The sequence below is a fragment of the Taudactylus pleione genome, unplaced genomic scaffold, assembly GCF_031769625.1.
Source record: "Taudactylus pleione unplaced genomic scaffold, aTauple2 ptg000290l, whole genome shotgun sequence".
In the NCBI taxonomy this organism is placed as follows: domain Eukaryota; kingdom Metazoa; phylum Chordata; class Amphibia; order Anura; family Myobatrachidae; genus Taudactylus; species Taudactylus pleione.
This window is the reverse complement of record NW_028284692.1, coordinates 699581-715864: the sequence shown is the minus strand read 5'-3', so window position 1 is coordinate 715864 and position 16284 is coordinate 699581. Positions and strand designations below refer to the sequence as shown.

General features: G+C 48.2%; 1 protein-coding gene across 1 annotated transcript in view; it reads right to left on the bottom strand.

Moving 5' to 3' along the window:
- LOC148511780 (protein-glutamine gamma-glutamyltransferase E-like) overlaps window positions 1-15872 on the bottom strand; it is a 44952-nt gene extending 29080 nt beyond the window's left edge. The window contains exon 1 of the mRNA XM_088482679.1: window positions 15815-15872. Within this exon, the coding sequence (XP_088338805.1) occupies window positions 15815-15821 (7 nt within the window). The 5' untranslated portion in view covers window positions 15822-15872. The remainder of the gene's footprint in view (window positions 1-15814) is intronic.
- Window positions 15873-16284: the final 412 nt, after the last annotated feature.

Below are 16284 nucleotides of genomic sequence, written 5' to 3'. Positions count from 1 at the left end.
TAATAACCATTGGTCGCACCATTGACTTTTTATCTACTTAAACGCAGTAAATAAAATGACTGGTCTCTGTGAACTTCGGCATTGCATGCGACTCCGAATCAGCCCAAAAAGTGTTATTTGCCCTGATAAAACAAACAAGGACTTACAATATAAAGGGGGAGTTATATCAACCTTTGGAGAGAGATAATGTGCCAACCAATCAGGTTCTGACTGCCATTTTACAGGCTGTTTTTGAAAAATGACAATTGAAAGCTGATTGGTTGCTACTTTATCTCTCTCCACTTTAGCTTTCTCCAAGGTTTGATACATCTCCCCCAAAGACACTTAGCAGTCGGGGATGTACTGATTGGTTCTACACGGAATTCTAGAAGTAGAAGATATACAAGAATAATAATAAAAGAGTGACTCCTTACAATAAAATAATAAGAATAATTGCTTTCAGTGAGTCAAAAATAAACAAAATACAAGAACTGGTTCTGAATGGAAAGAGAATTAGAGAATTTTTCAGCACTGCCTCGTCTCTTGCCACACTTACGAAATTGGAGAGCATTACTGATGAACTGAAACGATAGTAAGCAATTCTATTGTTTTAATAAACCAAAAACTTGCACACTTCTGTACAGTATTTTGGTAAACGTGATTTTCCTAGGATTATTAACGGTAAATTCAATGTAGTCTTAATTTGTTTTGTTAAACTTTTCCGTCAGCAATGTTTTATATTTTATTCGTTTGGAGCATAGCCCAGTCATGTCTCTGTCTCTGTCTCTGTCTCTCTGTTCATTCAGGCTAATCTCTTGAACCACTGGATGGATTTTTAGGGGGTTTTCACTATTCTATACGACATTGATTGAGGAAGGTTTAGGTGTGTGACAAGAGGGAGCCGAGCAGTGATCATTTCAGTGAAGCAAAGTCACAGAAAAAGATATTGCACAAAGCTGCTGAATAGGAGGAGCTGGTGAGGGTGCTGAAACCGCAACAGAGCATCTGAAATTGAGGCTGCTGCTGGGCCAAGGGCTGTGCTCTGATTGGCTCTCTGAGACAATGAGAGCCAATTAGAGATAACAATGTGCCCTGTTGCTTAACAACAACCTAGAGAGGGATCGGAGTCAGGAACTTAGCAGGGTCATGTCTGAGGCAGTCAGAGAGTGAGAGACAGCCTCCAATGAACCCATGAAGATGCCCTGATGCAGACACAGTAGCCAGGAAGGAGCCAAGGGAGGCATAGCTATCAGGAATTAAAAACGAAACAACCATCGGAACACCATCAAATGATTTCCATTCAATGGTTGCAAACATCATGCCGCCACCATCAAATAGTAAAAACACTACCATTGGAACAAAAACATTGATGGTTTGTAACCAGCGGATTCCAATGTCCATTCCTACACTGAACCTGCAGGCGGACTGTGGCCACCACTCCAACGTGAAGTGTTCCCTCTCCAGCGTGAAGTTCATGCTCAGCCGCATGCCCTAGGTGAACAGGAGCCACCTCCCATGGAAGACAGCGCTGTTCTCGGACAGGGGCACCATGGCGAGGAAGCTCAACAGGAAGCCCAGGAAATACAGGGTACGTTGTGCAAAGAGGACATTGCTCATTGCCATGTTCAGCAGCTGAGGAGGTGTGCGCATGGAGAATGTGGAACAGTGGCGTAAGTTCATCCCAGATACCCGGAGGCAAGTTATAATTTGGTGCCCCCCTGCCACAGCTGCTGACACTGTAATGTAGCAATTTGCATGCAGACAGGCTATAGATAAAGGCAGCAGCAGATGGTCTAACATGGAGCTCTCCACTAGTGTATGGTGGCTTCTCAGGTGCCGGGAAGGGGTGCCGTGTATGGGGTGGCCGTGATGGTACATATGTTGTGGACAAGTGGTCCCTTCAGAGCTGGAGCCCGGCGGCAGGCGCCTCCATTGTCTCCCATAGTTCTGCCCCTGATGTGGAAATATGCACAGGTGCTCCAGCGACATTCTGCTGATAATGCTTACAGTAGCTGCAATACGAATCTCTCATCCATGAACCTTCTGCCCTCCCTATCACATCCCAGTGGCCAGGTTCCAGCCAGCTGCAGGGTAGCAGCAGTGGGGGTTGCGGTGACACTGGTGAGGTTCAGGAGGCAAGAGTGAGAAGCAGGGGGTTGTGGTGAGATGCAGGGGGCTGTGGTGAGATGCAGGGGGCTGTGGCGAGATGCAGGTGGCTGTGGTCAGATGCAGGGGACTGTGGTGACATGGCATAGGTTGTTATGAGATGCAGGGGGCTGTGGCGAGTTGAAATTGCTCCTGGATTGGTTGCTTGTATTTTGAGTAAATGTGGACATAGACTAGCCATTTGAAATAAAATATGGAATTGTCTGGGCTACTAGTTGGCTTTGTGCCATACACTGAAAAGATGAATCATCAGTATTCAGACAATAAGAGCTGGGAAACTAGTTGTAAATTAATTTTTTCTAGATACCTGACGTATAAGGTTATGTACACTGAATACACTCTTACAGGGCTGTTGTCAACTCATAAAATGCTGCAGACTCTTTGGCATTTGTATTTGCAATTGCTATTATGCAACAATGGGAGTTGCTATTTAATACTTCCACACCTAGAATAGAAAGTAATTAAAATGACTGTGATAAGTGTTGGCAGAATTGTATTGTATTTGCTGGGAAGAACAATCACAACCAAATCTCTCAGTAGGTGTCAGAAATGTGGCAAGCTTTGGAGTCTTAAAGATATTCTCCTTCCTCATACCTAATGTATACTGTCCTGTGATACAATAAAAGTTTGTGGGAGAGCTGCAGACTTTAAATAAGTTGCTCTTTGAACAGTGGCGTAACTAGGGTATTTGGAGCCCAGGGCAAATTTGAAAAGGGAGCCCCCCCCCATGTGCGCGCACCTAAGGCGCGCGCGGTGAAAAAAATGGGCGTGGTCACTTAAAAATGGGGCGTGTCAACATGACACACCCCTTTATTTTAACACTGAACATTCCTATCCATATGCACCTTAACCCCAGTAGTACCCCTTATACAGTACCCCCAGTATGGAGTTGTGGTCCCATAGTAGTGCCCCTTATACAGTATCCCCAGTAGTGGTCCTCCCAAATACAGTGCCCCATGTAGTGTTCCCCCTTATGCAGTGCCCCCAGTAGCAGTCCCCACAATGCAGTGTGCCCAGTAGCGGTATCCCCCCATGCAGTGCCCTTTATATAGTGCCCCCAGCAGTAGTTCCCCCCATGCAGTTTTCCCAGTAGTGGTTCCCTTATGCAGGCACCCAGTAGTGATCCCCCCTATCCAGTGCCCCCTGTAGTGGCCCTTCCTATTATTGCCCCCAGTAGTGGTCCCCCGAGTGCAGTGCCTCTACTAGTAGGCCCCTTTTATAATGCCCCCAGTGGTAGTTCCCCCCCCAAGTAGAGGTCCTCCCAATAATGGTGCCCCCACCCCCAGTAGAGGTCCTCCCAGTAGTGGCCACCCCCCTCCCCCGTTCGTCCAGAGCACGCACCCTGCCCGACCCCCCCTTGTTATGCCACTGTCTTTGAATAATTTATTACCCACAGAATACGCAGACATGCAGTGCATTTTATTTTGTGCTAATGGGACTCAGAGATGTACGCTAATCCCCGAAAACATGCGCATGTCGCAGTCGCCAGGATTTGTATTGAGACGACCACCAGCGGCTTCATGAATCCAAATGACTGCATACAAAGACTCAGCTCGGTCGCAGATCTGTAGATTATCGGTCTTCTGAGTAAACGCAGGCCGCGGGAACTGAGACGCCGGAGCCATTTTGACTGAAATCGGGATTGCAGTTGCAGACTGAAATAGACCCCGAAAACGATCGCAACATGCCTGCTTTTGAGTTGGTACCTCCTCATTGCCACCCCCAAACGGCTCCTGCCTGTCAATCACTTTGCAAATAAAGCCTTACTAAGAGGCTAAGAATGACATCAGTAATGACACTTGCGACTCAGATGCATGTGCAGAACGATAATTGCTCAATGGCGTAAATATCAGCATTGCTTTCATCTCTGAATCAGACCCAATGTACTTATTTGTAACTTACCTTATGCATGCCAACCTTTTGTGCTTCTCCAGTTCTGTCTGCCTCTGCTCCGCAGCCCCTTCTAGTCTCTTACCAGAAGCATTACAATGTCATTACATCACATCCGCAATTCTACTGGGAACTTGGGACTGGGCTGGAACAGGTACTGCATGACCAATGTAGGGGCAGTAAGTGTAGTGAGTACTACCAGAGGAGTTGCGTGTAGCCAGGGTGCCCGGAGCACGTGCGTGCTACGGCGCCCCCCCCCCCTCAGGTGTTCCAGGGAGGAGACGGGTCCATATGGGATTACAGTAAAGAGAAGTAAAAATAAAGATTAGGAGCAGCCGCCTTTAGTGGTGGCCATATGCAGTGCCCCCTGTAGTGGTGCCCATATGCAGTGCCCCTTGTGCCCCAGGAGAGGTCCCCCTTATGCAGGCCTCCAGTAGTGATCCCCCTATGCATTGCCCTTAGACAGTGCCCCCCAGTAGTGGTCCCCCCTGTGCAGTGCCCATGGGCACCGAGAGGGGGGGGGCAGGTACAAATTACCCGGGCCCAGGCTTGCTGGAGGGGCCCGGCGGGGGCCCTGGTCCGGCACTGCCCCCCCCCTCCCTCCTACATCACAGCAGCCCAGCACAAGCTGCTGTGTGCTGGGCTGCAGTGGGAGAATGCTCGCAGCAGCTGGAGCCGTCTCCTATGCCTATGGGGGGAGCGATCATGCTGATCGTGACCCCCATTGGCTGTGCGCCAGGCTGAGGGGCTCACAGTGCCCCCTCCCAGTGAAGCGGTGCTGCTAAAAAGGTTTTTTTTCCCTAAGGGGACGTGGCCACGCCTCCCCTGATTAGGCCACGCCCCCTGTCACCTGGGCCCGCCACGGCTCTTGGCAGCCCTGGCAGTGCCCCTTGAGCCCCCAGTAGTAAGCCCCTTATATAGTGCCCCCAGTAGTGGTACCCTCTATGCAATGCCCCCAGTAGTGGTACTCCCTATGCAGTGCCCCTTATATAGCGCCCCCAGTAGTAGTCCCCCCCCATGCAGTGCCCCCAATAGTGGTAACCCTTATTCAGTGCCCTTTAAATAGTGGCCCCAGTTGTAGTCCCCCCTATGCAGTACCCCCAGTATTGCCCTTTATATAGAGCCCCCAGTAGTAGTCCCACCCTATGCAGTGCCCCTAGTAGTAGTCCCCCCTATGCAGTGCCCCTAGTAGTAGTCCCCTCCCCTTGTAGTGTCCCTAGTAGTAGTCCCCCCCTTATAGTGTCCCTAGTAGTCCCCCCCTTGTAGTGCCCCCAGTGGAGGTCCCCCCTATGCAGTGCCCCCAGTAGTAGTCCCCCCCTTGTAGTGCCCCCAGTAGTAGTGCTCCCCCTCATAGGCAAACGCAGGGGGGGGTTTCTATCTGCCTGGAAACCCCCCTCCCCAGCCCACACCATGAATAGTAATATAATGGAATTTTACTAGCGCTGCATGTTCTTCTCAGTATCATAAATGAAATAAATAGCACCACCTATGGATCTCTTAACATGTATCAGCCAGTAAAAAAACCAGGAGATATGGTAAGAACTTACCACAGGGATACCTTGGGGTATAGGACTTGGCTCCAGCCATGGGCACCACAGAGTTAAAGATGTCCTCCCAGGATGCACCGGGCCCCCTCCTATACCCCGCCCCCAGGCCAAGGCACCTCAGTTTTAGTATCAAGCCATAGGCCGGGAGAGAGGAAAAAGGAAGAAGAAAGTCTGGAACACACAAGATTCACATTCTCATAGAAAAGGGAGACAGAAACTGGTGACCAGAACAACACCCTACGGAAGCACAGGGCGTCAGGACGGGCGCCCTGTGGACCCTAAGGACTTCGTAGAAACGGAGATAACAAAGGTAAGTTCTTACCATATCTCCTGTTTTCTACCTCAGGGTCCTTAGGGATCCACAGGGATACCATGGGGATGTCCCAAAGCAGTATCCTTCAAGGGAGGGGACGCTCCTGTGCCGAGAGGAGAATCCGCCGCCCCAAGGAAGCATCCTGAGAAGCAAATGTATCAAAGGCGTAATGCTTGACGAAAGTATGGACAGAGGACCACGTGGCCGCCTTACAAAGCTGAAGAGCTGAGGCGCCATGTCGAGCTACCCACGTAGGTCCCACAGATCTTGTAGAATGAGCTTTCACAGAGGGTGGCACTGGAAGTCCCTCATGAGTGTATGCCTTAGAGATCGCCATGCAGATCCAGCGTGCCAAAGTCTGTTTATTGGCAGGCCAACCCCTCTTATGAAATCCATATAGGACAAACAAAGAGTCCGATATTTTCAAAGAACTGGTACGGTCCACGCAAATCCGCAGAGCCCGTACCACATCCAAAGAAGCCTCACCAGCTGTGAGATCAGATGAATTAAAGGCTGGGACCACAATTTCCTCGTTAATGTGGAAACTAGACACCACTTTAGGAAGGAATTCGGGACGGGTACGAAGTACCGCCCTATTCGAATGAAAAATTAGAAAAGGGGGATGACACAAAAGAGCCCCCAAATCCAACACCCTTCTAGCTGAAGCAATAGCCAAAAGGAACACTGTTTTTGCCGTAAGCCATTTCAGATCCACAGAACCCAGAGGTTCAAATGGAAGATCCTATAGCACCTTCAGAACCACAGCCAGATCCCATGGAGCTACCAGATGTACATAGGGAGGCTGGATGCGAAGGACACCCTGCATAAAGGTACGGATATCAGGCCGCGTAGCAATCCTTCGTTAAAACAAAACTGACAGGGCAGAAACATGCACCTTCAGTGAAGCAAGGCGTAGACCTAAATCCAAGCCTGCCTGAAGAAAAGCCAACACTCTCGATATTCTAAACTCGTGAGGATCGTACGCTTTAGGGCGACACCACTCAAAATAGGTATGCCACACCCTGTGGTAATTCTAGCTGAAGCCGGCTTATGAGCATGTAACATGGTATTGACCACCGCTCTAGAGAAACCCTTAGACCTCAAGAGGGAAGTCTCAAGAGCCACGCCGTCAAAGATAGCCGACTCAGGTCCAGGTAGAGACAAGGACCCTGAGACAATAGGTCCGGCCTCTGAGGTAACAGCCAAGGAGTGTCGATGGATAGACACTGGAAATTCGAGTGCCAACTCCTTCTGGGCCACCAGCAGGATCTTGCCTCCTTCCTGCCTGAACTTTCGAATTACTCGAGGTAGCAGGGAGAATGGAGGAAACAGGTACGCAAATTGGAAGTTCCATCGTGCTGACAGAGCGTCCACCAGGAGAGCTCCTGCATCTCTTGTTCGGGATCCTTACGCCCACAGCTTGCGGTTGTGTCTGGAGGCCATGAGGTCTATTTCAGGAAGACCCCACTTGTCCACCAGGAGTTGGAACACCTCCTGGTGAAGAGACCATTCCCCCGGGTGTACATTGTGGCGGCTGAGGAAGTCCGCCTCCCAGTTGAGCACACCCGGAATGAAGACGGGCAGAAGGCAATCTTCCGGCCATTTCGGCCAAGTCAGAAGGCGGGACACCTCCCTTAGAGCCGCTTGGCTTCGAGTTCCTCCCTGACAATTTAGGTAAGCCACCGTGGTGGCGTTGTCTGACTGAACCTGCGCAGGTTTCCCCATCCGGAACGGTCTCGCATGCTGCAGCGCCCTGAACACTGCTCAAATTTCCAATATATTGATTGGCAGGTCCGATTCCTCTGACGTCCACCAGCCCTGGAAGACGTGTGGGCCTGTCACAGCGCCCCAGCCCCGAAGGCAGGCATCCGTTGTTGGAAGGACCCAATCCAAAATCCAAAACGGACGTCCCCTGCTGAGATAACCACCACGTCAAAGACAGGCGCACTTCCGGAGTGAGCCTGATCATCTGCGTCTTTATTCGATGGGGATTTCTGCCCCATCTGGACAGGATCAACATTTGTAGAGGCCTGGAATGGAACTGGGCATACTCCACCATGTCGAACGTTGACACCATGGAACCCAGTAACTTCATCGCTGAGAAAAGAGACACTCAGCGATTGCTTAGAACATTGCGTATCTTGGACTGCAACAGGGCTATCTTTTCCTCCGTCAAGAAGATCCTCTGTTACTGAGAGTCCAACAATGCCCCGAGATGGACCATTCTCTGAGAAGGAATTAGAGAGGACTTCTTCCAATTCATTATCCAGCCGTGAGCCTGCAATACAGATATTGTCAGTTGTAGATGGCTGCAAAGTACTTGTGGTGACCCTGCCAACAACAGAAGGTCGTCCAAGTAAGGTAACAGGCGAACTCCCTGCAACCGCAGGTGTGCCGCCATAACTGCCATTACTTTTATGAACACCCGAGGAGCCGTGGAAAGGCCAAACGGTAGAGCCTGAAACTGGTAATGGAGGTCCGACACTGTAAATCAGAGGTAATGGTGATGAACCCTGGCAATGGGGATATGCAGGTAAACATCCTGAATATCCAGGGACACCATAAAATCCCCAGGCTGCATAGCTAAAACAATAGAACGCAGAGTCTCCATTCGGAACCGAGGGACCCTTAAAAACTTGTTCAGGGACTTGAGGTTGAGTATAGGTCGGTATAAACCATTTGGTTTTTGAACCAGAAAAAGGTTGGAGTAATATCCGGTCCCTCTCAGGGATAACGGAATAGGTTCTATTACTCCCATCTGAAGCATAGAATACACCGACTCTTGGATTGCTAGAGCCTTCGTTGGATCTGAAGGACGTGCTGTTACAAAGAACTGATGAGGAGGCCTTCTGCGGAAGGAGAGGGCATATCCCTGAGATACCACCTCCCTTACCCAAGTGTCTGTGGTGGTTTTGACCCAACACTGGGCGTATTTCAGAAGTCGGCCTCCCACCTTGGGATCCCCCAAGGGGAGGCCCAACCCGTCAAGCTGAGGGTTTGTCGTCCGGCTTGGCAGCTGGACGTCTGGTACTCCAAACTTGCTTCTTGGTCTTAGCGGTCTTTTTGGGGCCTGAAGGTCTAGGAAAAGACTGAACCCTAGGTTTTCCTGGAGGGCGATAGGGCTGAAAGGATGGATTTTTAGACCCAGACGGAGTCGGGGCTGAGGGTAGACATGCAGATTTGGCAGCCGCCAACGTGTCCACTATTTTGTCCAAAGCTGGTCCAAACAGGACCTGCCCATTGTATGGTAAGCATTCCAAGCCTTTCTTGGATTCAGCATCCGCCCTCCACGAACGTAACCACAAGGAGCGTCGAGCGGCCACAGCCGCCGCAGAAATCCTAGAAGTAAGCAGGCTCAAGTCCAAAGCTGCTTCATTAATGTACGTAGCGGAATCCTGAAGGTTACCCACTAACAAAACCTGTTCGCTGGTACCCTCAGAAGCAAATGATGCTTCCAAAGCGTCCACCCACCTTTCCATAGCCTGGGCCACCCAGCAGACAGCCATAGCTGGTCTAGATGCTCCTCCAGCAAGGGAATAGACTTTAGGCACACCTCCACTTTACGGTCTGTAGTATTCGTCAGAGAAGACATAGACGGCTTAGGCAAAGTTGCGCTCTTTACTAAGCGCGTCACGTGAGAATCCACCTGAGGAGGAGACTCCCATTTAGTGAAGTAATCTTCCGCAAAGGGATATGTACGAGCCAGACGCTTGTGAGGTTGAAATCTTTTTCCTGGAGATTTCCAGGCCTCCTCCATGTGATCAACTAGCTGATCAGATAGAGGGAATACTGCTGCAGCTCCTTTAACCTCTTTAAAATAAGCATGAGTAGGCACTGCAGGTAAGTTGTCGTCAGTAATTACCATGGCCGCACGGACTGCCCGTATGAGGCCTGAAATAAATCTTAAACTGTGAGGTAAATTCCTACCTTGACAGTACTGGCACTGAGAGGGCTGGTCAGGAGAAAGAAATAGGGATAGTAAAATGGCTGACAAGAGAAAGATCAGGCACACAGCGCTAGCATAAAGTCACATACAATGCAGAAACCCTGCACAAAGTGCACTATCACTTACACAGACCTACAGCCTGGCAGTGATAGCGCTACATACGCTGACCTTATACTCGGAGGAGAGGTATGTAAGGGGCACCCAGGCTCCGCACCCTGCACCACAGCGTCTTTGCTCATAAAATGGCCGCCGGAGGATGAAGGGAGGCGGGCCTGGGGAGGATCACTGCCTCAGCCCGCCAAAACCTCTGCGTAAGGCGGTGGAGAGCAGTAATGCGCTACAGGGAAGGCATCCTCCCCTGTCAGGCCATTAACCCCCCGGGATGCTGGAGCGTGTTCCGCAACGCTCCAGCCCCGTATCCCTGGTGGTCTAGTGGACAGCACAGGCATCCGCCTGGCTCCACTATACTGCTGTCCCCAGGGAGCCCCCAGCCCTGGGGACGCCGGACTGTGATTCAGCGGGCGCCTACCGCAGATGCCCACTGCTTACCTTAAGTAGCCCCCCGTACATCCGGCCACAGTCCAAGGCCCCCGGGGGTTCCGCTAGCTGGAAGAGTGTCGGAGTGGTAGCATGGACGTCCGCTGGACAGTCCTATGCTACTGCTCTTGAAGATCTTCAGGGGCTGTTATACACAGCCCCCCTCTGCGATGACCAGCTCCCGGCCAGGCACCTACTGAAACTGAGGTGCCTTGGCCTGGGGGCGGGGTATAGGAAGGGGCCCGGTGCATCCTAGGAGGACATCTTTAACTCTGTGGTGCCCATGGCTGGAGCCAAGCCCTATACCCCAAGGTATCCCTGTGGATCCCTAAGGACCCTGAGGTAGAAATACACCTGTGCACCAATTAGAGGATTTGGAAAACATGCACCGTTAGGTATGCACTGCTATAGAGTCCAATATTTACATATATGTCCAGGGCACTGCTAGGTTCTTCTGCTGCTCCCCCAGACTCCAGGACTTGCTCCCATGCCCTGGAATGGTGCCCACATCTAAAATAAAAACATTCAGCTCAGGCAGGATGGCACTACATTTAATGGCTTACTTTGATCTCTGGTCCTGTATATGCTAGAATTATGACACACAATACACTTTGTATGAAGCATATTAAAGCTGGATAAGTGGTAATTATGCCCTCTTCATGGACTGGCCACACTCACTCTAAAATCAAGCATTTAGAAACCCCCCTCTAGAAATCCTGCGTTTGCCACTGCCCCTTGTAGTGCCCCTAGTAGTAGTCCCCCCCCCTTGTAGTGCCCCCAGTAGTGATCCCCCCCTTGTAGTGCCCCCAGTAGTGGTCCACCCCCCCAGTACACACACGTAATAAAAAAAATAAGAAAACACTTGCCTGAATCCCCGGTCCCACCATCCGCTCCTCCGTCCGTCCTCCGGGCCGGCCCGCTCTGCATTATGGGAGAGACGTCATGACGTCGCTCTCATTAACCACTGTGGGAGCCGGAAGATGGAGCTCATGAGTGAGCTCCAGCTTGGCTCCGTCAGTGGGCGCAGCAGAGTTTGACAGACATAAAACAAACACACAGCTGCCGGCGGCTGTGTGTTTGTCACTGTATAGTGTTGACTGAACTCCGTCCGGTCAGCGCTACACACGCGGTGCAGCTGTGTCACATAAACACAGACTGCCCGCGGCCCACATGGCGCTGCGGCCCGGGGGGCACATGGCACCCTGCCCCCCGGCCTAGCCCACCTCTGCCTGTCAGGCTGTCACCTATCAGACCTGTTGTAATTGTGCGTGAGGCTCCGATGGTACTCAATGTTACCAATGGTCTCGCAGACTTGCACGGTATTACGGATATGAGTAAAGGGATGTGGGCGTCCTTATGTTGAGCTGCGACGGCATTGCGTTTGCAAACATTACCATATTTTCGCAGTGGATCTGTATGCGTAATCAATTCAATTCAGGAGATGTTGTAGATATACCACTGAATAATGCCATTCCTATCAGAGCCGTAACTACCGGTAGACTTTTTGGTGCCCTGTGCTAGAGAGATCATTGGTGCCCCCCCCCCATTTTTTAAATAGGGACATAATATAGAGCACTTGAAAAAGGGCCATGGCCTCATGGGGAAGGGCCAGGGAAGAGATAGGGGAGGCCAGGAGATGCTGAGGATAAAATAAGAGGAAGCTACAAGTGACAATGATAATAAACAGGAAAATTGACAGGCCATGGCACTGGTCACACTACCCTAGTAACAGCCCTGGTTCCTGTAGTCCTGTATATGTTAGCAGAGTAATATGCTAGAACACTCTAAATTCATAAACTATTAGCAGAGCAATGGCACAGTGATCAATTATAGTACCTGTGTGCTGATGTTAATATGAAAAGTGAAGTGGATTGTGCAGACAAGTTGGTGCAGAAAGGTATTATATATCTGTCCAGAATGTGAGTGATATTCCATAGGTATATTTTGCAGTAGTAGGTGCTGGTGGTGGTTAGTCCACGCATGGTATGCTTAACCAGATTTATTATATTAGGTAGAACAACAGGTAGCATTATGACACAGGGAAAATCACAGGTTCAACAGCAATAGGTATAAAATTGCGGCAGCCTGGAGCTCAGGGTATCACTAGTGCGCCGGGCATATTTGCAATACTGGCAGGGGTATGGAGAGCCAACCCAGGAAAGTGGACATGGCGTAACCGTGGAAGATGTGGCCGTGCTCCTTTCTTTTTGCGTGGTGAGGGGGAAGGGGGTGCTGTGAAGCCCTCAGCCCAGCGCAAATCCAGGGGGGCGCTATCAGTGATTGCTCCGCCTCACATGCAGAGAAGAGGAGACTGGTGCTGTCTCCGACTGTCTCTGCTGCTGTTTCCCACTGCTAGGGCGGCCATCAGTGGGGGGGGACTACCAGGACTGGAGTCCTGAGCCCAGACAGAGAGGGGGGCCTGCCCTCTCGGCACCACCGCCGCTCGCTGCACTACAAAAGCAGCAAGATTTTTTTTTTGTTTTGGAGAGTGAGACCCGGCGCGTGACATTATGACGACAAGCCGCACTACTGATAGAGAGACGAGTCGCGTCTTGTGACGACTGAGGAGCAACAAGAAGTAGTAGGTAAGTGTGGGACTGGCTGTCTGGGGCTGGCTTTCTGGGGTTTGGGGCTGGCTATCTGAGACTGGCTGTCTGGGGCAGGAACTGGCTGTCTTGGGCAGGGACTGGAGACAAGAGCTGGACAGCAGGGCTGGGCTGGAGAGACAGATGTGTCAAAATTTAAAAGGAAACCAAAAGACTGCGCTGCCTGGTGTCACTTCAGTGATAGACAGAAAGATTATCTCAATTATCAAGGGGATATATAATCATTAATACTACTTTGAAAATACTAATACATACACATAATTGCTGCTGTTCAAAAAAAAGGGTGGGGGAGTCTTGGGCCCAACCATTTCTGATGGCAGCCCAGTACACAGCAGCGTGTGCTGGGCTACTGACAGGTAAGAGGGAGGGTCCCGCCGGGCCCCTCCAATAGGCCCAGGCCTGGGAAATTAGTACCTGCTCCCCCCTCTCGGCACCCCTGGGTACTGGCCCCGGTGGATGGTAGCACTGGTGGTCTAGTGTGCAACTGTGGCAGTATAGTGTACTTGTGGGTAATACAGAGGCACTGCTAGGCTCCAAAGTGGTGCCAGGGAATAAAGACGTGTGGGGATGCTAGCTGAGCTCCGGCAGGTCCTAGAGACAGCCGGGTCAGTCCTATCTATCACATGCTGAAGGGAGGCAGTGCAGGAGTGGACCCCTTCCAACACTACAGTATATGGGAGTTGCAGTCTTGGCCAGTTTAGTAAGCTCCTAAACCCTTAGCTTTTTTGCACATGTATCTGATAGCTAATGTCACCTTCAGATGGAGTTAGCAGCTCTAATGGAAAGAGCTATCGGAGAGCGAAATGTGATTGTTTCAGAACCCTCTGCTCCTTACAAATATTTTTGTGCACATGCGCTGACCTATTCAGCGCACATGTGCAGGAACACGGCCGCACAGAACCTGGCAGTGTATGAGTAGTTTTACTATTAGCCGGGGCAGCTGCTTAATGCAGAAAATAATTAAAATAATGCAGTGAGCAGCATTGATGAGCAATGTTAGTTAGTAACCAGGAAAATTTGGGATGGTTCATGAATAATAAGACTTTCCTCTAGTCTTCAAACATTCAAGTGTTCCCTGAAAACTCATCTGTTCATTCAAGCTTATGAAATTTCAGGGAGTGGGTACTAATTACCAAAGCCTGGAATTGTTTAGGGGGCATGGTAGGGGCCCTGTTTGTGTTTTACACTGTAGTTTGTCTCCAAAAATGTAAATAGACCAAATTATTATTATTATTATTAATATTACAGCTCTTGCAGAACATTAATATATTTCCACCACTAGACCAATTTGGTTACCTTTGTTTATTTACGGTGATTTTTTTTGTTGCCGCTTGAAACTCTTTTATTACAATGCTCTTTTCTTTATCCACCAACTACAAAACTCCTGTGCACTTCTCATATAATATTGTCTTTTTTAAGTTGGTAAATGTATAATTTATATATTCAGTTCAATTGTTGTTTGAGGAATGAAGTAGTTTTTACAATCTATGATTCTTCATTACATGTCAACAATTAAAACCACATCTCAAAATTATTTGTTAGATATAAAACATTATGGGGTTATAAAACTTATTCTGTCCTTAAAATATGCAGAAATCTGTTTGTGCATGTTGCAGACAGAATTAACTCTAACACTGATTTATTAAAACTATTAAGGTTAGATACATAGGAGAGGCAGTTGCGTGGCCAGGTCTGAACCTGTAAGTAAAGTGATAGTGTAAATACAATACATTGTGCACCTTGTAACTTAATCTGCACTATAGCTTTATGACCACTGGATTGTTAGGTGATGGTTACTAGGTGGTAGTGCAGATTTAAGTACAACATTGCTAATATATTCTCTGCTGGGAGTGACCCAGTTATAACAAGATTCTTTGAATGGGAAAAGTAAGATCTTGTGGCATTAGCAATTAATTAGCATGGCATTGTTATGTTATCGTTATTTTATTTAAACCTAGAACTAATTATGTAACAAAGCTTAATGTGAACATTACATTCCCTTCAAATGCAAGTTGTCATTATTTTGGATGTATTTAATTTTATGCATCACCCAGTTGTGGCTTTGGGTCATCATTACCATCATCAACGTTCTGACTAAATACAAATTAGAAGACTATAGACTTTCACTTTCTTTACCTAGGGCTACATGTACCACTACTGCTTCATATGTCATTCTTGTATTGTGTATATCATCAATAAGATATAACATTTCAGATGTGTGTGAGTACTAGAGAGAGAGAGAGACTCTATACTAATTATTTCATTAAAATAAGTCATGACACTTTTTATATTTGAGCTTTAGCTTACTCAGAGTCAGCTATTAGTCCATTATCTAAGCATATTTTATGTTACTCACAATATAGCTTGACTACTGTGTACTGACAATGTGCTATCGACTTTCTGAGATACTCAAACAGTTATTTTATACACTCTCCCATGTCTGTCACTGGCCATTCCACACCGGACATGCCCCTTTGGAAATATTATAAAACCATAGAAGATATGGAATTTGGAAACATATTTTACATAACACTGAAAACTGCTGTTATTGCAAAATAAGGATATTAAGTGCTATTTTCTTTAAGAATGAGGCTTGTTAGCATGTCTGCAGAAAGCCACGCAAAGTTTTATTTTACATGTGTATTTTTATATACATATATCCTATATACAGTACAGTTCTTATTCACATGGAGTTGCTTTTATACTAAGCTCCCATTAACCCTTTAGAGTTGTACATGTTATCACCACAGCAAGACAAATATACTCACTGCTGAAAGTAAATAATAAGTATTGCAAGCATCTACTATGAAATGAATTATACAGTACTTACTTGTCATTGTGCCTTCTATGATTTTTATTCAAGTGGTTAAATGATCAGAAGACTGAATCCTACTAGAATTAAACATGATTATGTCACTGCTTTTATCCCAAATCTCTAACTTCCCTCCTGCAAAAATGCCTTAAGTATGCAAATTAGTAGGGTACGTCTTACATTTATTTTTATTAGAGCAACACACTTTTTTGAAGGTTGCCCAAGGCTGGGTGTGTGCTTTGTCAGCCTGACAGAATGCTTGGTAATTATAAATACTCCTGAAAATACCATTATTCTTTTGTCATGTTTTCAGTATGGGATATTATGTAAAGAATTTGAGCTACAATAAGTAGTTAATTGAAGGACACGGTATGTGTGCAATGAACTATAGGCTGAAATATTGTTGTAGAAAAGGTATATTAAATGTATTATATTCAACTTAAAAACAAATAATGACCATGAGCAAGTTTTACCAACTTTGTGACAGA